Raw genomic sequence first — 24,248 nt, 5'->3', positions numbered from 1 at the left:
TTCTGATATTTATGACCCTGGTATGTGAACCTTTCCTTCAGCTCTCTTATCAGAGATAGTACAGGGCTCTTGTGATCAGAGCAAAGCTTAATGTTTTACAAACTAGCTGCTGGCGCTAGTGATGAACTTGTTCTATGCTCAAAACACAGCTGTTCGTTGAATTGCTCTTATTTAGACTGCAGAGTTCACTTTGCAGCATTTAGTACCTTTGCAATAATTGAGTGATATCGTGCAAGCTAGTTCCCAGACACAATTTCAGTATAATTGTTAGTGGGGAAGAATACACTTCACATGCAAAATGTTGTTAAATGTAAAGATTTTAAAGGTTGACATAGGAACCTTAATTCTACACGCATTTTTCCTTGTCCACCTATTTGTTGGCTGGAAGAACCTATTTGCTTAAAGCAACTGCTGAAATGTATAATATAAAGGGTGAAATGAAAACTACTGATCAGTCAAGAGGAACAAAATGCTGGGTTATAATAAAGGGATGAAGACTAATTGATGCTATTTTACTTATAAAAATCTGAATGGTACATCTGCCCATTGGAGGCTATCTTCATCTCTAATCACCCTGTCTCAAAAGGGATCCAGCAATAATGGAAAGCTCCAGAAGAGGCCAATGAAAATCATTATAGCTCTGGAACAGCATCTATAAAGAGATTTAAAAGCTTTAGGAATCCTTAGAGAAGACAGGAATAAGAAGTGACACAGGGGCATATGGATGGATAACCTAGAGAAGCTCATTAGGAGGTTTAATTTTAGCTTTTCTCATAACACAATAGCAAGGGGAATATTGCTGAATTTAAGGTAAATTTTTAAAAGTGGTTAAAAGAAATAAGGTTTTTTACAGAATTATTAACCTGGGGAGCTCGTCATAATTCACTGAGACAACGCTCCTTACAATTTAAAAAAAACAAAAAACTAGGCATGAATAATAGCTACTGTAACTGCCTGGGTTCCCCCTGGACAGATTATGGTATTGTCTTTTTACAGGAGTGTTCCACCTTTCCTTGAAGCCTCTTGTAATGGTCAGTCTTGGAGGTGAGATGAGGCTAGGTGGGCCTTTGTTCTGATGTGGTATGGAAAATCCCTATCTGAATATGGTAGTGGCAAAGAGCAGAGCCTCTTAAACAGGGCATCATTTGACAGGTGAGCATTCCGTGTATGAAAACACTTATTGCCCTGCTTCCTATTCAGGTCCTCCTATTTGCTGGGGCCTGATCTCACATGGTCACTGGTTGTGTTGAATAATGTGTTGAGACTGTTTTGTCTTCTATTGCCCAAGGGATGGGTTGTAGAAGTTAGTTACGTTTCATTTACCCCTGAAGTTCATTCTTGCACCCGAAGTCCAGGCCAAACTAATTCCTCAGTTTGTTTAAAAGGAAAGAAGAGGATTTTTGTGTGGAGAACAGTTGCCAGCTGGTTTGACGACTTTACTTCTGTTCTCCAAGAACGCAGAGAACCCTGTCACATTTCACCTACAGCTGAAAAGAGCCAATGTTGCAACAGAGCTACTCGCCTATGTTTCTGATCCCCGGCAGTTGATCCAACATGCGTATTGTTTCTCCAGCTTGCTGGAGAAGCCTTTATTAGCTTCCATGCTTGTGTGCTGTTGCCTAAAGGACACAGTACTCTTCACCAGCCTTACTGGACTGGCAAGGAGTCTAAACTGCCAGCTACGTTTGAATTATGCTCCAGACTGAAGTCTAGATTTTTATCTAATGATGCGGCAACTTCAAAGTTTTAGAGCTCTGATATTGACTCCATGTGGTCATCCCTGTCTTATATCAGGTATTGGATTGGCTGTTTTTAAGAGTAGTAGCAACTGGCACTATGCTTTCAGGTAAGAACCTGCTTTGGGGGAATGTATGGGACCCTAGTACAAGTTATTGTTGCAGCCTTGAGGGTAGCAGGTAGTTTTCTACATCCAGTGTCCGCCCGTGGAATGATGTTGCAGTCCTCAGGGATGTTGCCTGTTCGCTCAGCCACAAGCGAGTTCCACACTTATCAGATGCCTGAAGAAAATTAAAGGTGAGAAGACAATCTACTAATAAGGGGAAATCGATGGAATGTAGGCAGATGACCTCAAGGCCAACCCAAATTCCTTACTCTGCGGAGACTGAGCTTTTTCCCTTGGCTATACCTTCATCAAGGTCTGTTTGGGAGAGTTAACCATGCTTGAATGGTGTGGGCCCTTCTGACTGGGGAGGCAAATACAGCAATAAAAGCATGCAGGTTCCAGTGTAGCAATGATACTTGAAATCTGCTGGAGGGAATGGGAGAACAGTTGTTCCTCCAAAAGAATTCTAGACTGCTGCATTGTGTGCTATGTACTTCACTTCCTCTTTCCCTTGTGCTTTGTTTCAGCTGCATGGAACAGTCAGTAGTTGTTTTGAAATGATTAGTCTCTTCCCCTCCCTCTCGCTGTGTTTTATTGAGGAAATAGAGCTGGTACCAGTGAGCACTGCTGACTGCAGGAGCACAACTCCAGTCCTTCTGATTAAAGGCTGGTTAGAAATTGTGACATGATGAGACAGCTACTGCTCATAAATGGACTACCTTAACTTGCTCCTGCTAACCATCTGTACCCCTCCTTCCCCCTTTACCGTCAGATTTCCATGTGGAGCAGCTTATCTCCGCCTAATATAATTGACTCTGAGGCAATGGAGAACTCTGCTCTGGAAGGACACCACCGGCGGCAAAGGTCTGTACATTCATGCAAAGAATCATGGGCCCTAAATAGAGCTGGCTGGGGATTTTTTTATTAAATGTTTGTTAGAAAATGCTGATTTTTATTTTTATTAATAAAAAATTGAAACCTTATTTTGACAATTTTCCATAGGAAGGTTTCTCAGGTCCAGGATGGAATTTCTGGAGGGGGAAACACAAACCCACACCCCAGAGTAGCCAATAGCCCAGGGATTAGGCCACCCCCATGGGATGGGGAAGACCCAGGTTCAAGTCTTGAATCATTGGCTATTGTGGGGTGTTTCTCACAAAAAAAAGTCTGGTGTTCAAATGTCAAAGTCTCAAAGCTTTTTCATGAAAGAGAATTCTTGTTTTCCAGCCAGCCCTAGTTCAGTCTCCTCTGCAAATTGTTCTTCTTTGCTGCCTCACCTAGAACCAAAACAGTAGAAAATATGCAGAGGGACAAGTACTGTGGAACAGGTTTGTGATACCACCTCTCCCTTGCACAAACCTCTCCTTTCATGTTTCATTGTCATTGGACTAAGAGAACAGGTTCAGCAAAACATTGTGTGTTTTTTGTTTTGTTAAGTGTGCCTGCCTCCAATAGAGATTTTGTGTTCTGCTTTGCTGTCCTGATGCAAAGCTATCCCAATTATTGGCTGATTATTAGCTATTCATATTGCGGTACCATCTAGAAGCCATAGTCATGGACCAGGACCGCACTGGGCTAGGTGCTCTACACAGCCAGAAAAAAGACCATCCCTGCCCCATAGTGCTTACAGTCAAAATAGCAGTGTCTTGGTTCTTCACCAGTGTAGAATCAATGCTCCAATCTCCCTACCCTCTTTGTGGCGTCTTGGATACCAATGATATTAAAGCACAAGTGCAGTATCAGTTTGACTTACGGGGCTGGTAATCTTGCCTGTCCTCCTCAACCGTGCTCCTAAATGTTTCTCCAAACTTCTGTGTAAATTGATCCTTTGCTGGTCATGTAAACCAGGGTGAAAATTTTCTAAATCCCTTGCTTTCTCTCGTGGGATTGACATAATTCACTATAATCCAGAAGTGGATCTTAAGAATAGAAGATCAGGTTGCAAATTCAGTATTTGTTGCAAAATGTGCAAGTGTCTGGGTATAACTCCAGTTCCACTGATTTAAGGCTGCATCATACTATAAAAGGTATATTCTGTTTTCAAAGAAGGTCTGGTGGTCTCTAGACAATACAATTCACTGTCACAATCCATGTCTAGACATCCATGTTGAGAATAGTTATTGAGAGTAAAACTCTCACTTTGCAGATATGCTTTCTCATAGCTCCTCTTGCAGGGCAGGTGGGGAGGTATCCTAGTTCTGAGACTGTCACTTGCCCAGGGCCAAACAGTGAGAATTAGAACTCAAGAGTTCCTGGCTCCCAACCCCATGGTCAATCTGGAAAGCAGACACCCATTGATGGGGGTGACAGCGTATGACTATTTAAAGCCTGGAAGATGATGTACTATGGGTAGATGTGTATGTCTTGAATGTTTGCATTCTGCTTTGAGAAGAGGGACTGGGGGCTTAATTTTCCCAAGCAAAGCCATGAATTAACCAGAAACAAGTGAAGTCTGGGGTGACCACCAATTCTGGGAGGCAGGGGATGAATTACTCTGCCTATTTCTCTGCCATTGGAATATGATGCAATCATTAACACTTCAGCCGCAGCCCTTTAAAAATCAAGCTCTTTAACCTCATTGTCCCTCCATTTCCCCATTTGGAAAATGGGAAGGCTATTGCGTTCCTCCTTTGGTTCCAATGTTGGGAAAGCACTTAGAGGGTTTCGGATGAAAGGCACTGGAAGAGCACACGTACAGGACATGCATCCCTGTGTGATTCATGTTGTTAACTCTAGGCATCCTGAGTTTAAGTGTAAAAATGTCACATTAGTCGTCCTTCTCTGACCTGTGCCCAGCAGTGCAGAAAATGGAGAGGGAGCCCAGAGGGAGACACCCATGGGAGTTTTCTTTTTCCTCTGTATTGTCTGTGCCCACAGGAACTCAGCTGGTAAAGGTTAATAAATCTCAGTAAATCATCACTAACTTCCCCTCCCATGAAACCACATTTGGACTCCAGCCCCTGGGCCCAGTGTGCATATGGATGTAATTAACCCTCCCTCTGCTGCCTCTGAGCTCCAGTGAAACACCATCTGCTCTCGCACATGTTTGTCCATTGGCAATTCTCCCAAGCAGTCAGGTGGTTTGGGGGGGGGGGCACAGAGGCAAGGAATCAATTGATACTGGATTGCATTCAATGATGGGCTTGTTTCCATAGTTACCTTTGATAGTCACAAAGGAACATGCGGTACCATTGTCTCTGCACTCTGGATTTTGATCTGTTATGTTTGCTATATACATTTTACACTCTCTTCCTTCAAAACTATCCTTAATGGGCCTCTTTAGCCATGATGGCCCCATGCCCTCCCTTCCTGAAACTGTTGCCCTTTGTATTAGGCTGTAAACCATTCAAGTCAGGCCCATATTTATTCTCTTGGGAAAGGCTGATCCCCACTGGATTACTCCATGGAGCCACATTTCCAGAACTTCCTCGTCATTGTGAGTGCCTGTGTGTGTGTCTTTCATAATTGGGCAAAGCATACAGGGGCTACCCAGTAGCTCCTGTATTTCTGTTGTCTTTGCAGCAAAATCTACCTCAGGGTGGGAATACATCTTGCTTTCTGATGGCCATATGTCAGTAACTGATTGATCTACTGTCTCTTTCCACAGCATGGAACTGACTGCAGGCTGGTTTATTCCTTCTTGGCCTATCTGCTGGCTTGACATAACATCCTCAAATAATGCTTAGGCCAGCCTCCTCTATAGAGAAGGCAGTGTGTCCTAGTGGATAGCACAACAGACTGGGATTTGAGACCTGGCTTCTATTCCTAGCTCTGCCACTGACCTGCTGGGTGACCTTGGACAAGTCACGTCCCCGCCCCATGCCTCAGTTTCCCCATTTTAAAAATGGAGCTAATGCTACTTACCTTTGTAAAGTGCTTTGAGATCTACTGATGAAAAGTGCTAGATAAGAGCTAGGTATTAATATTTGTCTTTTATCGGAAAGCATTGGGTCTACAAAAAGATATTGATTTCACAGGTTCTCTCAGAATAATCCTAATGCCAACTTCCTCCTTTGAACTGCACTTTTTACTCCATTTGCCTTCCATTGCACATGAATGTTGCACTAACCGGCTTGAGGCGTGCATGGACATCTGGCCTAAAGGTTTAATTCTCTCTCCCATTGTATGGTTAATTGGCTTAGGTCACACCTTGATTGGAGCAGATCTCTCTACCAAGTTCATGGGACAGTTCACATAAATAAGCAAGCTGGTCAACGAATGCCAAGCCATGTGATACAGGCAGGCACCATCTAACACTATTTAAACAGAGGCAAGTTTTCCAAAGTGTTTTGAGATCCTTTGCTGCAAGCTGCGGTAGATGTGCAACATATTACTGGATTCATTCAGCACTATTGCAGCCTCCTAAATGAGGGCAAAGAGTGTGGCTTCTTGCAATCTGATGGCGAATAATCATCAAGCTATGGCACAAGGAGCTATGGAGAATTCAGGCGGATGTCCTGGCCGCAAGCTCAAAGGCTTAGGATGGGAGGAGAGTGAGGGAAGGCGAAATGATCAAAGGGCAGGGGGTGCATGAGAGATGCTGGGCAAAAATGTGGAAATTGCTCTGATGCCTGTAGGCTGCCTAAAAGGCTGGATTGCCACTAATAGATGGGGTGTTGGAAATAATTTTGTTGCGTGAAGAAGCAAGAGGGAGCAGGATTTGGTTGTTCCACTGAACAGGTTTTGGAGTGGAAGAGCAATAGCCGATCTGCATCCAGTGTCACACGCTCTGCATCCACAGACTGCTTTGTTGGTTTTGTTTTTATACCTTGTCTTTTCAAGTGCAAGTTGAGAAAGCGAGGATCTGAGGCGGGCTCAATCCTGTGCGAAGCATTAAACCGTTCTCTTGTCAAACCGGCAGTGCTAGCCAGTCTGTCAGACTCTGATCATTTTTGGAAAGGGGGAGGGATGCAAGGGCACACCCAATGGAAGACCCATCTGCAGCCAATACTGGCAAGTAAAGCGCCCGTTATGTGGTGGATGAGCCACAGGGCCTTAAAAGAACACTGCTTGAATGGATTCTGCTCCTTTTTTGGAGTCTGGAAAAGACTCTTCAGGGCCCAAGAGTTTGATCCAGCTTGCAATAAAGCTTGACTTCGTTGCTGTGTAGGGTCAAGCTCCACTGAAGTCAATAGAAGCCCTTCATGGGGGTTAGATTAGGCCTGCGAAGTGCAGCTAGAGGTGGCGGGAAATTCAGTCTTCTAAGTCTGCCTTTCTCTTCACTTCATTGTACTGAGACATTGAACTTCACCAGAGGAACTATTGTCTTTGAAGAAGGCTAGTTCAATTTCCAGGCTGAATCCATCCCTGGGGGTCTGTCTTGCAACCATGTAAAACTCTGCTGTGTCCTCCTTAGTCCAGCATTTGATCAGCTTGAGAGAAATCAAAGCACTGCGCTCAATCACTTTCATGCTGCTCTGAGCACTGAATAAATCAATCCTGCAATCTCCTAGTCTTTATCTCCCGTAGGGCTGCTGCTTTTGGACTTTCCAATTGTTAAAGGGGGGAAAGAAATGACTTGAACAGTTGGAGACTTTAAATTGCATAATGATGGCAAGACAGAGAAAGAATAGGTGTCCTGTTTTCTTACTGGTGCAGCAATTTTAATACATTGGCTGTTCTTAGAGCTAGTTTGTAAGGGTTCCTGTTGGCTTGAATGAAAACAGCACTGCGGGGACAAAAAGGGAGGAGAAATGACAGGCACTGCAGGCAGATGCTATGCTCCAGGGCTGGCATCTGTTTAACTTTACAAAGCTGGCAGAAATGGAGACACCAGCGCCTGGGTGATTTGGGAGCTTTTGAGAGTTTTAGCCCAAGTGCCATAGAAATTCAATAGGATTCTAGCTCCAGTGCTTTTGAAAAGCACTCCAGTGCTTTTGAAAAGTGTCCCCGCTGTAAACGGGTGTCCTCGAGATTAGACAAGGGGCCTGATTGTGTCAGCCTCCGCTGAGGGTAACTCCATTACTCTTGCTGGAGTCGCTTCTGAAATGCAATGCGGGGAGGAAGACCGTGCCCTGGTGCTATAGTGGCTGGTCAGACTCACTACTCCAAGCACCTCCTTTTCCCACAACAGCCCTTGGCCAGTTCAGCTTTGTCAGCTCTTTTCCCAGCAGATCACCTGCGTACCATACTATGCGGTTCTCCCTGGGATGAACTCCTGAACCACCCCCTGCCCCTTTGGGGTCAAAGGACTAGAAGCGGTTACCTTATTCCTGCTGAGTAGCCCTTAATTCTGTGAAGAGTCTTACTGAAGTCACTGAGACTGCTCATGGAGTAAGTCGCTACTCACTGCGAGTCCAATTATCCAGTCACCAAAATGTCTGAGATTTCAACTGTTGGTTTAAAATCTGGGATGGGGAAGAAAGTCAGTCTTGAACTCTCATGGAGAGAGGAATAAGATTTCCTGGCTAGCTCTGCTGTCTGTACCCAGATCACTAGATGTATTAACTATTGCTATTCCCTGGCATTGGCCACTGTCTGAAGACAAGATACTGGGCTAGATGGATGGACTTTTGGTCTGACTCAGTATGGCTGTTCTTATGTTCTAATGGAGATTGTTGGGTGTACCTTATATCACTAACTGGGTAAAGCAATTGGAGATTCCTTACCCTTGAAGGCCAAATAAAAATGCAAATAGTGTAGCTCCATCATTAAGAAAACCTCTGCAGGTACTTCCTGGTTGAGGGCAGTAGTACCAATCCCCGCAAATTCAGAGAGCCCATAGGCTCCCTGATACCTCTGAGGTATCAACTCTGTCTGGAAGAGCTGGTGTAGTGCTTATTTTAGGAATGTTTCAGCATATCTGAATACCAAGCAACTTGTAATATAACCAGCAGACTAACTCTCCACAGAAATGGGCTGTTCCCAGCTCCAGTCCAGGGTTGGTTTTGTGTTTCTGATATGGTCTGGGACTCACCACTGCAGCACCCCCTGCTGGATGTCCCAGGGATCAGCTCTGCTAGCCAGTGTGCTCTCTTCTGGTGGCATCTTGCCATCGTAACTTCTGCTCCAGGGACCCACGTCATTCCCAGGACCTCAGCGTCGTCTTCGTGACACAACCCCTATGCCGTACTCTGCTCCCCCTGCTTCCAGGGAGTGTCACAGTTCCTTAGTCCACCTACTTCCTCGGTGACGAGTGGGGGGGGGAGGACCCGGGCCCACCCACTACTCCGGGTCCCAGCCCAGGGACCCTGTACATGGCCGCTGCTTGTGGCACCCCCTCTGACTCAGTAGATTTCTCTGGGCCACTTCCCCATGGCCCCAGCACCCTCTTTGCCCTTGCATCAGGACCTCAGCCTGCAGATCTCTGCAGCCCATCAGGAGCTGCCTTTAGCTCCCTGGGTCTCTGCCAGCAGCACTGCTCTGTCCAGGGTGTTTGCTGTCTTCAGCCTGCCAGGCAGTCGGTCCATCTCCCTCCTCGAGCTCCAGGGACTGCTGCTCTGTTCTGCAGCCCTTCTGATATGGGTCTGCACAGCCCCTCTCTGATTGGCTGCCTCCTATGCAGCCTCCCCAGGGGCTCTCTTAACCCCTTAGAGCCCAGTGTGGGGCAGGCGCCCCATCACGCTCTGCCACCAAGAGATGGCAGGACTTTGCCATGTTTGGGAAGGATACGCTCCCTGCCATACTTATTAAAGGTTCACCCGATTCCCAGTTGATTGCCATTTTCTGATGCCAAACCTCCTTGCAGTGTTTGGCCCTGGGCTCCCTGTGCCTGAACCGATTCTGCTCCCTGATGTCAAACATCCCCTACAGTGCTATCATACTGTCTGTAGGAGGGGAAAAGATGCTGCAGGAAAGCGTTGGCTGGAAGGCACGAGCTCAGAGTGTCTGCCTGCTGCCTTGTGCCCACACTCAGCAGTGGCGCCAGGGGGTTTACAAGGCCTGTTTGTAACACTTGTGCTGAGTTACGGTAAGTCAGGGCCTGTTGAACCGGTGCAGCCTACAACGGTTTCTGCCCATTGCACAGGGAGTTACAGGCACTACAGCTGCACCAGTTCAGCCAGTTGTCCTAACCCCACCCTCCAAGTACTTTGCCTTGGAAATGATCTCGTCCTTCCTGGGCACTGTCACTTCCGGAATGCACTGGTACACCTCCAGCTGTGTAGCATCCTGGGCGTGTGGCTCTGCGAGGGTGGAAGTGTAACCATAAAAACAGTGTCAGGAGAACCAAGGCCCTCAGCCATTATGTACAGCAGCTTCCCTGGCTTGATTTTAGACATCCCCTCTGCACTTCAGTGGTAATTCACCTGGGAAGCCCACAAACAAGCTTGTGTTTCCTTCTTAAATAAAGATCATGCCACCTTATGTTTGCACAGCGTCTATCAGAATAAGATTCCAATGTCGACTCGGCCTCTAGGCATTAGGAGTGTGTAAAAATGTGCATTAACCATTCCTCTCTGGTCTATGGCTGTATTACAAAACCATCGCAGCTGCCCAGAAAGGCCTACAACTTCATCAGCACTGGTTGATACAGGTCAGGACCTGAGGTGCTTTGGCACAGTGATATAAGGTGCTGTTGTAAGGTGTAAGCCCAAGGTGCTGTTCAGTAATCACACTGCGCCCTAGGTGCTTGAATGAGATCCTCTGTCTTCTGTGATGAGGTTCCAACTGCCTCTACCTACCAGCACAGGGGCTGCTGCAGCCTCCCTCCCCCAGACTTCCTGTGGGGGAAGCTAAACCAATTAAAAGGACCATTTCCAATACCACATCTAGCATCTGTCCCCAGCAGACCTGGATCTTCCCCCTGCTCTCAGCCCTTTGCTTCCATGAGCACTAAATATACCCACAACTTTACCAAAGTCAAAACTAGATTTCACAGAATAGAAAAACTGCTGCACCAGCCACAGGTGAGAAGTCCAAAGACTAAAGATATCTCATGAAAAGAACTGCTGCCACCTTTCTCCTCCAGGTCTCCTAACGCTCCCTGCAGCGGATGAGGGATACTAGCCAAAGGAAAGAAATATTTATCTAGGCCCGAAGAGGAGGGTAAGAACAGCCGAAGGGGGAGTAATTAAGGGAGAAATGGGGGGGGGGGTAGATAAAACTGAAAATGAGAGATAAGGGGGTCTTGCTTTATCCCTGGTTCCTTCACTGATTCACTGTGGGGAACTCAGCAAGATCCTCAAAAATATATCTATATCTCCCATGGAAATAAATGGGAGTTAGGGCCCTAAATACCTTTGAGGAGCTGGGCCTAAGGGCCTGGTTCTACCAACCTTTGTTCTGAGCAAGCCATACAGTTCTTTGCAAGTAGCCAGAGTCCCTATTGGGTTCAATGGAAATTCAGCATGAGCAATGGTGGTAGAATCAGGCCTCAAGAGACAGACTGACCCACGCCAGAGGTGGGCAGAGGGCAAAGCAGGAACCTTCCTCTTCTCATGTATGCTCCACTCAAGGCCCAGGAACAATTTCAGGCCCGTCCTTCCATGCGCTCCCAGTGGTGTAACTCACCCACAAGGAGTGAGGAAGAGGGGGCATGTCTTGTTTGTCTTAAACCTGCTGTATTAATACTCAGCATTCACTGGGGCTCCCAAAGAGAAGGGCTTCCTCTTTCAAGCAGTACAAGCCAAAGTCTTGTCTGTTAACCAACACGTTACATCGATATCTTTACCAGTTGCCACCTGGCTCAAAGGCAGCACCACTCTCTGGCTAACCATTCAGCACATGGCCAGGTCCCCATTCTTGCCACTGAAAATGACTCCAGTAACTGCATAGTGGAGCATGGTTTGCTGTTCTCTCCGATCAGTGCCACGCCCTAACCTAGCTGGCAAAGAGCGCTCGGCTGAGATGCTTGTAATTCTTTGCACTGATTCTGAGATTAGCCCTGTGTTTCTCTTTCTCCCCGCATGCCTGCTGTGTGTGGGACAGGTGCGTCCTGCTGCTGGGGCGGAAAGGTGTTTATAGGGCCATTCTCTTGTCAAGAGGCTTTCTTTAAAAGAGGGCTCAATCCAAGATTGGATCCAGCTGGGGAGAAAAGTGCAGGGGCGTTTTGTTGAGTGTGTTGTGGAGAGACAGAGAAACATTTTAGTAACTTAAAGCCCAGCAGATCAGGAATTTCTGCCTCTGCACTCCCATCTGACAAGTGACTGATTGATTAGAGGTGAAAATATTCTGGGAGGGGAGCAGCCCTGGAAAGCATGTCCAGCTATCTGACTATTTTTTTTGTATTTCTGCCTCTGCCCCCATCCCCTCTGTGCCTGTACAACGTTCAAAAAGTATTTCTGGTAGTACATATTTGCCCTAGCTTTACCCCTTGAATAGCAAGGGGCCTGAGTCTCCACTGACTTGTATAAATTTTAACCCAAGATACCTGTGGAAAGTGGGTGCAAAATGCAATCACATGGGACTGAGCATGTTTTACACCCTCATTGTGCAAGTGCAATTGACAGCACAAGGGCCAAGATGGGAGAATCAGACCCTAAATGCCTTAAAAAATCTCCCCTTTTGGTGGATTTTCAGATTTCCTTCCATTTTTAAGACACATAATTTAGACTATAAGCGTCTCAGACTGGGGATTGGCTCTTACTAGGTGTTTGTGCAGTAACTGGCCCAGTAATAATATCTTATCATCCAGAGGTCTCAAAGCACTTTACAAAGGAGGTCAGATGGGGAAACTGAGGTACAGAGAGAAGCCGTGGCTTGTCCGAGGTCACCCACATGCAAGTGGCAGAAATGGGAATAGAACACAGCTCTCCCAAGTCCCAGTCCAGGGCTCTATCCATTAGGCATCACTCCCTCTAAATGGGACTTTTATCTGAATGGGGACCCCTAGATGCTATTGTAATACAAGTTATAAAAAGCAGGGGCTTCTGTACCACTGTGCAGAGTCTTCTGGGGAGTACAGAGTCTCCACAGTACACTCTGTTGCTCAAGGAAGGATTATGCTACCAAGGCCAATTTACACTGGCCTTCCAGTTCTGTCTAAGAACCGGGGGAGAAATCCTGGCCCTATTGAAATCAATGGCAAAACTCTCATTGACTTCAGTGAGGCCAGGATTGCATCCTATGGCTCCTACTAAACCAATCTATAGTCTTCTTTGACCTAGTGGTAAACATCATTTAAAAAAAAACAAACCTTTTTGAACCGTTTTAATCCCACATCCACACCCGCCACCCCATCCATTTTTATTAGCTGGCTTAGCAGGAGCCATATTTTAAATTGTATTACACGTGGCCTTCCAATGTGACTGTGAGCCCTGCGCTAGAATAATACCGTGCCCTTCGGTTTTATGTATGGTGCTTCAGAAACACTGCCTCCAGCTTCTCAACACTCCTCGGAGTTGGGGTTGCCACCCATTCTGGTTTTAAGGGGTGCTATTTAGCTGGTGCCTTATGCCCCATGATCCTTATTAAGAAGCCGCTGACTAGAGGAGAGTGTTTTCCAGCAACGAAGTAAAGGATCAGATGCTGTAATAGAAATGTATGATTTTGTAGTGTACATAACACATTGTGGGTGACAGCCCTTTAAAAGGGAGGCTTGGTCTATATATTCCCCTCGGGCCTTTCTTGGTAAGTAGGATGGCTGCCGTACCTGTGAGAGAAAGCAGGAGCATTAGCCCCCGTTTTGAGAGGCTGGATTGCTTGTCCAAGTTCACCTAGTGAGTCTGCAGCGGAGCTGGGAACAGAACTCAGAACCAATTGAACTACTTGATCGAAAGGTCCAAAGGCACCAGTATTGCTGCCTAACTGGGAAGCTGCTTTCCCTTTCCTCCTTTCAATAAATGATGTTCCTAATCGGTAGGGAAGAGCTTAGAACTGACATTTAATCAACTGCAGCGGAGTTGCTGGACTCATCCTCTTTTATGCTAATGATGAGGCAGGATTCTTCCCCTCTACCTGAGAGAAACCTGTGTCTGACTGTGCCAGACAGCGTGTGCAGAGAAACATTCCTCTGAAAAGCAGGGCGGGGTCGCAAGCTCTCCCTCCGGGGCTCTGCACTTTCCACCACAAACTGGTTTTGCTAGTCATTTTTAAAACCAGGCTCTATCCCTGCTTCTGGATCACCGGTTGCTTGGGGAGGAGCCACCCAGAAACTGCTCTTTTAACCCCCATCAGACCTTCCCAGCTGGAGCCTGTCATTCCATCTCGGCAGACTAGAGCAGAGAGGTTGTGCCCTGAAAAGCTCTGTGGACACCAGGAAGGGAACTAAATTCCTGCCAAGATGTTCAAGGGAGTGGGCAAGGGCTCCCCAAGCAAAGCACCTCCAATCAAGCAAACCAAGTAAGTGTGACTCCTGGATCCTCTCCGAGCTCTGATGGGGTTAGAGCACGGATGGGAGAAAAGGTATCCAGGGAAGAGGTGGTCTCCGAATAAACAAGGATGTACAGAGTAGCACAGAGGGAAGATCTTCCTACTGAGACCTGAACAAACAAGGTTCTCTTTGGGAATTGCCCGGAAACTTAGCCAAAATCTCCCCTCCCTCTATCGGCTGTGCACTGATTGTCTCCCTGGCACTCCACCCCAGAGGTAGCTGCACGGTTCCTGTCTGAACACCATCTAGTTTGTGACAGGTTTCAGAGTAGCAGCCGTGTTAGTCTGTATCCGCAAAAAGAACAGGAAGACTTGTGGCACCTTAGAGACTAACAAATTTATTACAGCATAAGCTTTTTTAAAGCTCTAGATGCATGTGAGAGATTGCAGTGATTAGCCACCTGGAAGGGGGAGGCATGACCTTAATTCAGGTAAGCGGATGGAAGGCTGTAGTGCAAGAGGCAGCCTCTGGACATGGCTGTTGCCTGTTTCCAAGACAGGTTCTCAGGCAGACGAACTTCAGCTTATCAAGGTGTAGCTAGACTGTTAATAGCTCAGTGTACCATTTTCAGTGTCTCCAGCCTGTACAGCCCCAGCGGTAGGTGGCAGATGCTGGGGTGATGCTGCCTTACAAGCTGAGATGGACATAAGAGAACGTTAAAACCTTCAGGAAAGGAACCCAAACCAAAGGGTCCAGCTGGCCCTCAGCTCAGAGTTCCCCTGCTCTTGGCTGAATGAAACAGGAGGTGGATGGGCTGGGCTGTAAATTGTGGGTATAATTCATTCTGGCTACAGCCATGTAATAGGGTGGCAGAGGTTGCTTCTTTTGGGGGTCTTTAAGCTGGAACCCAGAGGGCTCCTGATAGGTACAGGCTTCCCTGGGCATCTTTGAGAGGGAGGCCTTGTAAAGAGAGCCCTTTTCCTTATTCATATGGCAGACCCCAGCTCAGGCCTGTTTGCCACCCTCCTCCCTCTCTGCCATGTTTTCTCAGAATCGTATTCCAGCTGCTGGGATTCGTTTTAAACGCTGCTCCCTGCCTGGCCACAGGGGAGGAAGGACAAAGCAAGGCCATTTGTAGCTCTACAGAAGCATAAATCGTACAGGGCTGCACATGTTAGCTCAGCCACTGTTTGCCCGAGAAGGGGCCTGACCAGAAAAGCTGATCTGCAGAGTGGGGGCTCTGAGAGCCAGGGCCAGCAGGTTGTCCCATCTACATGTCTATAACTACAGTGTTTAAAAGCAGCTATTCAATTTGGTTGTACCCTGATTAAGCGGGCCAGTGTGTATGGGCCCCAGATTTCCTATAACCAGGTTAAAGAAACAGGCACTTAACTAAATCCTACATTTGCCAATGTGCTGTCTCACGTTAGCCCCCGGCTCCAACGCTCGGCACCTAGCGCAACAGCCTAAGGGCTTGTCTACACGGGCACTTTACAGGGGTGTGAAAAAACATCCCCCTCAGCACAGCAAGGTTCAGCGCAGTAGCGTGCCAGTGTAGACCGTGCCGGGAGCCGCGCCCCTCGTGGAGGTGGGTTTTTTAGAGCGCTGGGCAAGCTCTCTCCCAGCGCTCTGCCATGACCACACAAGCCAGGTTAAAGCACTGCCCAGTGTGGCCTAGCCCTGAGTCTCTGAGGGGCCAAGCGCCCACGGCTAACAGTGAAGACGAGGAAGGTTGCAGGCTCTCTCCCTTGGAGACCTAGCTCTGCAATAAGATCCCTACCCAGAGGCCCCCAGCTTGAGTATTTTAGCCTAAATTTCTACAATCTTCTTTTTTCTAACCTGTTTGTGAAGCAATTTGGCCTTGTCCATGTCAGCCAGACCAGGCTGTATTGAAACCTCTGAAATTTGATTTAAACCATCCAAATACCTGTCAGCTGGGCACTTCTGCTGTTAAAGCTTTTCCAGACCTAGTTTACTGTCTCAGTCTGAGATTGCCCCTATATTCCCGGGTAAGAAACTCTGGGCCAAACTGCCCAGCTGCAACTCTGCTGAGGTAGGAGTCACCCCAGGGACTCTGCCCTGCCTCCTGTGCTGGGTGGAGTGACGGGGCATGCAGCCATTCTCAGGACAGTCTACCTCCTGCTCAGAAGATCAAGCCAGGCTGCTCAGGTTTATTTAAGGGCACCAGCCTATTGATAAATGATAATGCCTAGCACCTCCAAAGTGTTTTACAAACGTTAACTAATCCAGCCTCAGCCTGTGGGGTTGGTCAGTATCATCCCTGTGTCTGAGATGAAGAAACTAAGGAAGAGAGGTCAAATGGCTTGTCCTACGTCCTGGTGAGAGTTAAGTGTCTCCTGGCTCCCAACCCTGTGCTCAGAGCACCCAAGGGAGGCCTGGTGCTGTATATACGATCAAACACAGGAGGAGGGAGAATTGAATCTGGTCTGGCAGAGCTTGCTGCCATGGGTGCGGGGAATTGGTAGGTTTTTCAGGTGTCTACCAACGAGTCCTGGAGTGGCCGGGTGAGCCTGGGTGTTAACAGACTCTGATTTCCCTGGGTATCCTGTTCCTACCACCTCTCTGGAGTAGCCACATTTGAACAAGAAGAACGGTATGGTACCAAGGCAGGACCTATGGAAGGTTTGCAGGATTGGGCTATCAATTGTAGCAGGATGCAGCAGGCAGAGGCCCATGCAGTGTACAGGAGAGGCTCCTATTCATACCAAGATGCTAAGCACTAAGCAGGCTTGGGAGCTCTCCAGTGTCCATCCGTTCCTTTGATCCTGATGCAGAATGAAACAGATTAGCAGCAGCTTTCACTTGGGACTACAAGGAAAATGGCCCATTGTTAGGGGGAATTACTAGGGGAATTTGGGGGAGGGGAATAGGAATGATGCTTGTAGCCCTATTGAAGTGCAGCAGGACAGATTAAAGTAAGAGCCGGGAAATGATCATGTTTTTGCTAGAAAGAAAAAGACACTATCCCATCGGGACAACTGGCCTCCTTCACAGAAGGGATGTGTCCTAGGGAGTAAACCAAAGAATAATTAGAATAGTGCTTGATCCCTTCAAAGCATTAGTCCTTACCATCCCATGTGAGGGGGGAAGATTAGTATCCCCCCTCACTGATGAGGAAATAAACCTCTGCCAACAGGAACACTGGTGCATCCCTATTGCAGTCAACATAGTTGCACCTGAGTAAATTAGGTTAGAATACAACCACATGAGATTAAATGACTTGTCCAGGACTACACTCTTAGGTTCCTGGCTCCGAATATCCTGCCCCATTCGTTAGTTCAACTTGTCTCTTTCCAGGCTCAAATAGTCCATGCTTTAGCTTTTCAACATGAGGACCCTCGCTTCCAGGCTTCCCGCCACCTGGATCATAAATGCTAGGCTCTATATGGGACTGCCCCCAGGATATTTGATCCTCCAGGCTTCATCTGTAGTCAGAAGATATTGACAAAATGGAAGCAGGGGAGAAGAGAGCAACCGGAACTGTCAGCGGGGCTGGAGAGAGTGACTTCTGGGGAAAGGCTGAGTTATGCAGCTAAACAGTCAGCCAGAAGTGGATAGCAGCATAATGCCCGGAGATCTGAAAGGGGTAATCACCACAGACGGAGCGGAATTGGCATTGCCTTTCTGTAAGATGTAACAGTTAATAGAACAGTCTCTCAAGGGAAGGGCTGCAATCCGCCCTGATGTCAGGCCTATCCGCTGCTTCAGTGTCCCTTTCCTGGGGTCCCTGATCACGGTCCATATCCTACAAGTACATCCCTTCCTCGGGGTTCTGTGCTGTTAAAATAACAGGTTAGTGTCAACCCAGACTCTATAGTTCATACAGCCCCTTGTTGGGCTCAATAGTTCCTTTCCAAAAGCCAAGTCCTTCTGCCTGGTGTTGCCTAACACCTCTTCCCCGTAAGGTGTCTGTCTGCCCCTGTTCCTCATGGCAGGTGGCTCCTTTCTCTCTGGCTGGGGTGGAGAGCCCCTTCCCAGGTCCTCTCTCATCCCAGATCTCCTGCTGTAGCCTTCCTATTCCCTGCAAGTCTGTGTTCCTCTGGTTGAGCAGGAGGTCTCTCTCATGAGACACAGCACCTCTTCTCTGAGGATCAGGTGACCTCCCATCTACCACCTGAGTCCAGGCCTCAAATGCCATCAACTGCAGAAGCAGTCTAGACCTGGCACAGGCAAGGCTGAGCCCCAAACCCCTTGGCTTTGGAACATTAAACTGAAGATTGTACAAAGCCCTCTCACGTACACTGTAGGGAACAGTTATGCTACATGGGGGTGGGGAGTAGTTGGACTAGATGAATGGCTGGGTCTCTAATTTCCATTATTCTGGCTTGGTGGTCTCCTGGCCCAAGGAAGGATGGCTTTTGGATTTCTCCTCTCCTGTTTTCCTGAATGCACACAAGGAGATAATACTCCATGAAGCCTGAGAATAAAGTGATTCGGCCAGCTCTGAAGCCAGTTTGGAAGGGAATGCAGTCCTCACAGTCCATGAGCAAATTACCTTTCATTAGAAGCGATAAACTTCAGATCTGGATGGGAACTCTCCCTAGTTTGGGTAGGGGGTGGCATTCAGGTACATGGTGTTGGTTTGGCCCATTGTATCGAGACGGGTCAGTGCAAATTCTGGCTCCAAATCCAGACTCTCCCAAAGCTCAAGGCTGTTCAGCTGTGGGAGATTAGCCCAGGCCCATCTCGAGGGCTGTTATTCAGAAGGACAGGGGTGACTTTCCCCTGCCCATACCAGCTGGCTCAGAAATGCAAAAGCGGAATTCGGAACAATTCACTCACTGCTCTGTCTCGACATGCAGCAAGGCAGTGAGTCATGGTCCCCTCCCTGAGCAGAGAGCCAGGGCAGGAATCCTGGGTGGTGCTCAAGTGTTTGCTCTCAGAGCTCCTCCTCATTCCAGAGAAGGGGAGCTGCCAGGGGTGTCAGTGAAGAGTGAGGATCTTGTGTAATGGACTGAAAAATGAAAAAAAACAGCCTGGTACATGCACTGACTAAGCAGGAAACAGGGACAGGCTCCTGGCTGGTTGCTCCTTTAAAGTCCCCCTCAGTCCCTACTGTCTAGCCAGGTGCACGGGACAGGCCCACGGCTGCAGCTTCCACAATTTATCCCAGGGTTCTGCAATTTATCCCGCGAGTCTTGCTTCACAGACATGCTGTGCATGTGTTCTCTGCGTACATGTGTGTCACATGGGGGTGAGATCCGCGGGACAAAGTGCACTTCCCACCGGGGAAGCGGGGCTGAACTACACAGAGGAGAACAACACTTTACAGCTTTCCAAGAGCTTTGCACACACTAGTCTTCACAATCCCCCAGTAAGTCAGCTCAGGCTCATTTCCCCCCTCTTACAGAAGGGGAAACTGAGGCACAGAGGTGCTGTGACTCTTGCCCAAAGCCACTGAGGGAATCAGGAGCTGCTGATTCTCAGGCCGATGCTGAAAACCGCGGGCTATGCTACACTCTTGAGAAATAAAAAGAAGGGGTGAAGCAAACCGATTGAGTGAGAAATGAGAAAGCTAGTGTGAATTGAGCATGAGCTAGAAAGGCATCTTGGAGTGGGCACATGGCTCAGGGCGTGTCGGAGCAGATGAATGAGTGTGCGCCTCTGGCTGATTGTGTGAGTGCGTACCTGTCGCTGAATGTGTGTAGGTGTCTAATGCATGTTAGTGCATGCGCTTCTCAGACAGAACCACATCTCTGACTGCTGCAATGTATGTTTCTGTGTCTTGGCGTGGGTGCATGTCTGAGTGAATCTAGGTAGCTGGCTGTATGTTTCTATTATGTTTTCGTGTCACCTTTGGGCCGAATGCAGCTCTGGTGAAAGCAGGTACAACTCCCACGAACGTTCTTGGTCCAGATTCATTGGTGAGGTGTATTACATGTTGGGTGTAAGTTAGCCAGTAAACAGATGTAACTAGCCAAGAAATGTAACTTACATCTATAGGGCCAACCTTCCCCCATGCTACTCATTTGTGTGTGTCTCCCCATCCCCACCCCTACACAAGGCTTTATGCAGATTGCACCATCCCCAGCGCTTAAGAAGCAGCCCCCGAATTTGACTTGTGCAGTCCTCTCCAACTACACCAACCATTCCATTTCTTCAGGCTGAAAGTTACATTCATTTTCAGCACCCACTGAGTGCAAGATCACTGCTGGTTATGGTACTGGAGTCCTGTTTTCTGACCAGGAAGCTGACATATACTTGACATCACTGTTTACATCACTGCTGATTTTGGCCCTGTGTGTGTACAGCTAGTACATAAGTGCACCCAGATGCATGTGTGTCTCTGAACAAAGCTTGTGTTTGTATGCCTGACAGGTGAATATTGTATGTCTCCGTAAGTGTGTAGCTGCGTATTCATGGTGCAGCTCTCTGCCTGTCAGTGGCACCATCTCCACCCTGGAGGTGAAGCAGGTGTTCACCTAGGGCAGAAACGATCAGAAGCAGCAAAATATTCAGTAACTGTGGATAACCGCAGGGCTGGGAGGGACAGGCATTTATTGGCTTGCTGAGGGCGGCAGAGCCGGCTCTGCCTGGATGGGTCCCACACAGTACCATGTGAGGGCACTCTATAATGCAAGGGCAACAATGCCTGAGTGCATTCCCAGGGTTTTCACATTAAATGGGATAGGGAACGTGAAGGTAATAAATGGAAATTGGATGGCAGTGAAATCTGCTTATCGTGTGCGGCAATCTGAAGGAAGCCCAGCAGGGAGGTCTGGCTACAGACACAAGGGACCGGGTTCATTCCTGCATGACTCCAGTTATACACCGGTGAAACTGCACTGAAAACAGCTGGGTTGCATCAGCTGGAGTGATGCAGTGGTGAACGGTGCACAAGGATCCAAAAGGTGGCATTACCACAGCTGGTGATGTGAAATGTGCAGGAGATTGCAACTGCCCTAGCAAGAATCCAGGGAAATGGCAGGGGCCTTGCTTGTCCCAACAGAACGATATTATGGCATTGTTAACTCTCCAACTCCAAAAGTCTAAATCTCACCACACCAAGAGCTGCTGTAAAACACACCAGCAGCACTTTGTGTGCAAAAAGCACTCAAAAGAGACGGCAGAGGCGGAAAATGGAGTAAGACGGTTCGTGCACAATGTTGAACTAAACCTGGGACTGCATGGACCACTCCCCTTTGCTGCCTCGTAGACCTGAGTTTCCTGGAGCCTGAGAGAATCAGATGGTAACGGGCCTGATGAACCCACATCCGTGTGGCTGTTTAGAAGGGCTCCAGCTAGTGAGTGAGACCCACCTCTGCAAGGGTGGTTTGCTTTTATCTACTTGCTTGTTTCTACTTCACTTCAGGTCCTCGACCAATGAGCTGGCCATGCTCGTCTCCCGCATGCAGAAGAATGCCGACCAGGTGGAAAAGGATATTCTGGAAACACAGGCCAAGCTCAAGCAGGTAACTGCTGGGCAAAGAGAAGGGTGGCAATGTAGGCATGAGACAAAGGTGCTGGTGGGGAGTAAGGACATCAGCATTTGGCAACGTGTAGTGAGGCAGCGAGATGCCATGAAATGCAGTACCAACGACAGTTGTGCAGGTGCTTGCATCAATCATGGCATCTAGGCAATGCCTTCATGGATAACTTTGAGCCTGGATCACTTACAGATAAAAGAGGGACCTAGATGATGATAGGGTAGACTCACTAGGTGAGCCTGTGAAAACCAGGCGTTCGGAGAGATCACACCCTGTATCAATGCTCTGACCTAGATCTCTCGATTGCAAACTAATCCTGGGATCTGGCCTCTGGGGGGCTTTGTGGCTGTTCTCTTTGGATGACAGGATATAAGTAACTACCAGCAGAACAAGGCTTTAGAGTTCCAACAGGAGAATGCGAAAAACCTGAAGGAAGCTGAGACCCTACTGAAGGACCTCTTCCTGGATGTGGATAAAGCAAAGAGGCTGAAGCATCCCCAAGCCATCGAAATAGAAAAAGAGTGAGTGGAGAATGCATGTCTCATGCTGCTCTCCTCTGGGCTGGGCACAAAGCTGGGATGAAAGGGAGTCCGAAGTATTCTTAATTGAGTGACTTAGTGAGCTGAGCAAAGCAGTCAGGGTCAAGTCCTACCTCTGGCAATTATTAAGATTTATTATTGGTATTGCAGTAGCACCTGGGAACTCCAGTCACTGACCAGGATCCTACTGTGCTAGGCTCTGTACAAACGCAGAACCAAAAGGTGGTCCCTGCCCCAAAGAACTTATGTGACTCTCTGTGACTTTGGTCACTTACCTTCTCTGCCTCAGTTTCCCCATTGATAAACTGGGACTAATACCTCCCTCAGAGGGGTTTTGCAAGGACAGAATAGTAAATGTTCATAAGGGTCTTTGAACATGGAAAGTTTTGTATAAGCTGTAAGCATTGCTGCTGTCTCATGCCTGAAGGTTCTTGTTGTACTCCACTCTCTAATGCAATAGCTTTCGATTAAACGTTGGTGGAACAAAGCATAAAATATCATGGGGCACATTCCCGAAAGTGCAGCCTGATATCCACACCTATGTTATGTGTGCAGGGACACAGATATTTAGACATCTGAATCCCCCTGTGTGCGCACAAACGAGCCATGTGCACACATTGCTACTGCGGTAATTGCATGTGCAAATGTGAGCATATGTGAACAAATAGCATCTAAAAGGGAACATTTCTGAGCCTCCAATATCCAGACATGTTGCAAACTAGCTACAAAGCTGAAAAATCACCACCTGGCATATCGTATTGTGTTAGTATTAATACCTCATAGCACAGTTCATTCATAGATCTCAAAGCACGTTGCAAAGGATCATTGTACAGAGGGGAGGCACAGGGAAGCAAAGTGACTTGCCAAAGGTTACCCTGAAAAGTCAGTGGCAGAGCCAGGAATAGAAACCAGGTCTCCTGAGTTCCAGACCAGTGCACTGGTCACTAAGGCTAGGTCTACACTGAGCATCTTACAGCTGTGCCACTACAGCAGTGCCGTGATAAGGTACACAGTGTAGCCGCTCTCTCCTGCCAACAAAATAAAACCACCCCCAACGAGGGGCAGTGGCTTTGTCGGTGGGAGAGAGCGTCTCCCACTGACAAAGCGCTGTCCACACCGACGAAAGTGCAGTGTAGACATAGCCACCCTGCTTCCTAAAAAGCCCAATGCAACCAGTGGGAGGGCGGTTTCCCTACTGCAGCACAAAGCGGAGCCCTGGAAAAGAGCACCTTGGGTTAAAGCTATATAGTATAGCAGCAGAATAGCTTGAAGCACCATCTCTGACGTGAGTAATCATTTTTAACGCACTCTCCCCCTCTCTAGAATGAAAATCTGAAAGGAAAAATACTCTGTACTCCTTACATTTGGGAGTGATTTAATTTTCCTTCTCGGGAGGGATAAAAGTGCCCCTCCTGAGCTCTGTGCAAGCATCAATGCCTGCGCTCCATTCCCATGCTCCCCCTCGGGCTTAGCTCAGGAGAGAAACCCCCGAGCCAGAGAGCATCTCGGCATGTGCCACGCACCACAAGGGTGGCTGGTGGGTCAAGTGGGGAAAGCAGAACATGCTGGATTCTCTGGGTGAAATCCTGGCTCCACAAAACTCCCTTTGAGTCCCGTGGAGCTGGGATTTTGCCCTGCATTCTGTTGTAGTCACCACAGAGAATTGGCAATGAGGTGTGCATCTCGTTCCTCCCTCCCTCACATACAGCATCAAGCAGCTCCACGACCGTGTGACACACCAATGTGCCGAATACCGAGATCTCTATGAAAAGTTGAACGTTCCTGAAGGGGGTTCCAAGGTGGACTGGGCCAAAATTCTAGACCAGAAGCAGGTAAAAGCAGCAGTTCCAGCTGCTTTTTGGGGCAGACGCATGCTCTGGGAACGTCGATGCCAGCCCTCCTATATCAGCAAGCAAAACAAGGCCGCTAACGTGTCTGAGATTCTATACACACCTACCAACCACTGCCCTCTCCCTTCAGATTAGCCACAGCTGTCAAGTATGACTCCCTCCGGGGGTGGGGAATGGTATTAGTGGTTTTTTCTAACATCCCATGTGATGGGAGATATTTTTCCGTTCTGAGCATTCGTTGGTGATTTACCATGCTGATCCTGTTTGTGGGGTGAACAGGCTGCCTCTATAACTAGCAGGTGCCTTCGGTGCATATTGTGGCCTTTGCTATATTGCAACATCTGGGTGTGTGTAGCACCCGCGCTTCAGTGAACTTAG

At 47.9% G+C, this 24,248-nt stretch overlaps 1 protein-coding gene across 1 annotated transcript in view; it reads left to right on the top strand.

The window, feature by feature from the left end:
- The first annotated feature begins 14,045 nt into the window (after positions 1-14,045).
- Positions 14,046-24,248, top strand: part of EVPL (envoplakin) — a 35,724-nt gene continuing 25,521 nt past the window's right edge. Inside the window, exons 1-4 of the mRNA XM_074970824.1 lie at positions 14,046-14,062; positions 21,367-21,466; positions 21,848-22,002; positions 23,729-23,852. Of these exons, the coding sequence (XP_074826925.1) occupies positions 21,389-21,466; positions 21,848-22,002; positions 23,729-23,852 (357 nt within the window). The 5' untranslated portion in view covers positions 14,046-14,062; positions 21,367-21,388. The remainder of the gene's footprint in view (positions 14,063-21,366; positions 21,467-21,847; positions 22,003-23,728; positions 23,853-24,248) is intronic.

The sequence above is a fragment of the Natator depressus genome, chromosome 14 (assembly GCF_965152275.1).
Source record: "Natator depressus isolate rNatDep1 chromosome 14, rNatDep2.hap1, whole genome shotgun sequence".
In the NCBI taxonomy this organism is placed as follows: domain Eukaryota; kingdom Metazoa; phylum Chordata; order Testudines; family Cheloniidae; genus Natator; species Natator depressus.
This window is presented reverse-complemented; position numbering and strand designations above follow the sequence as displayed.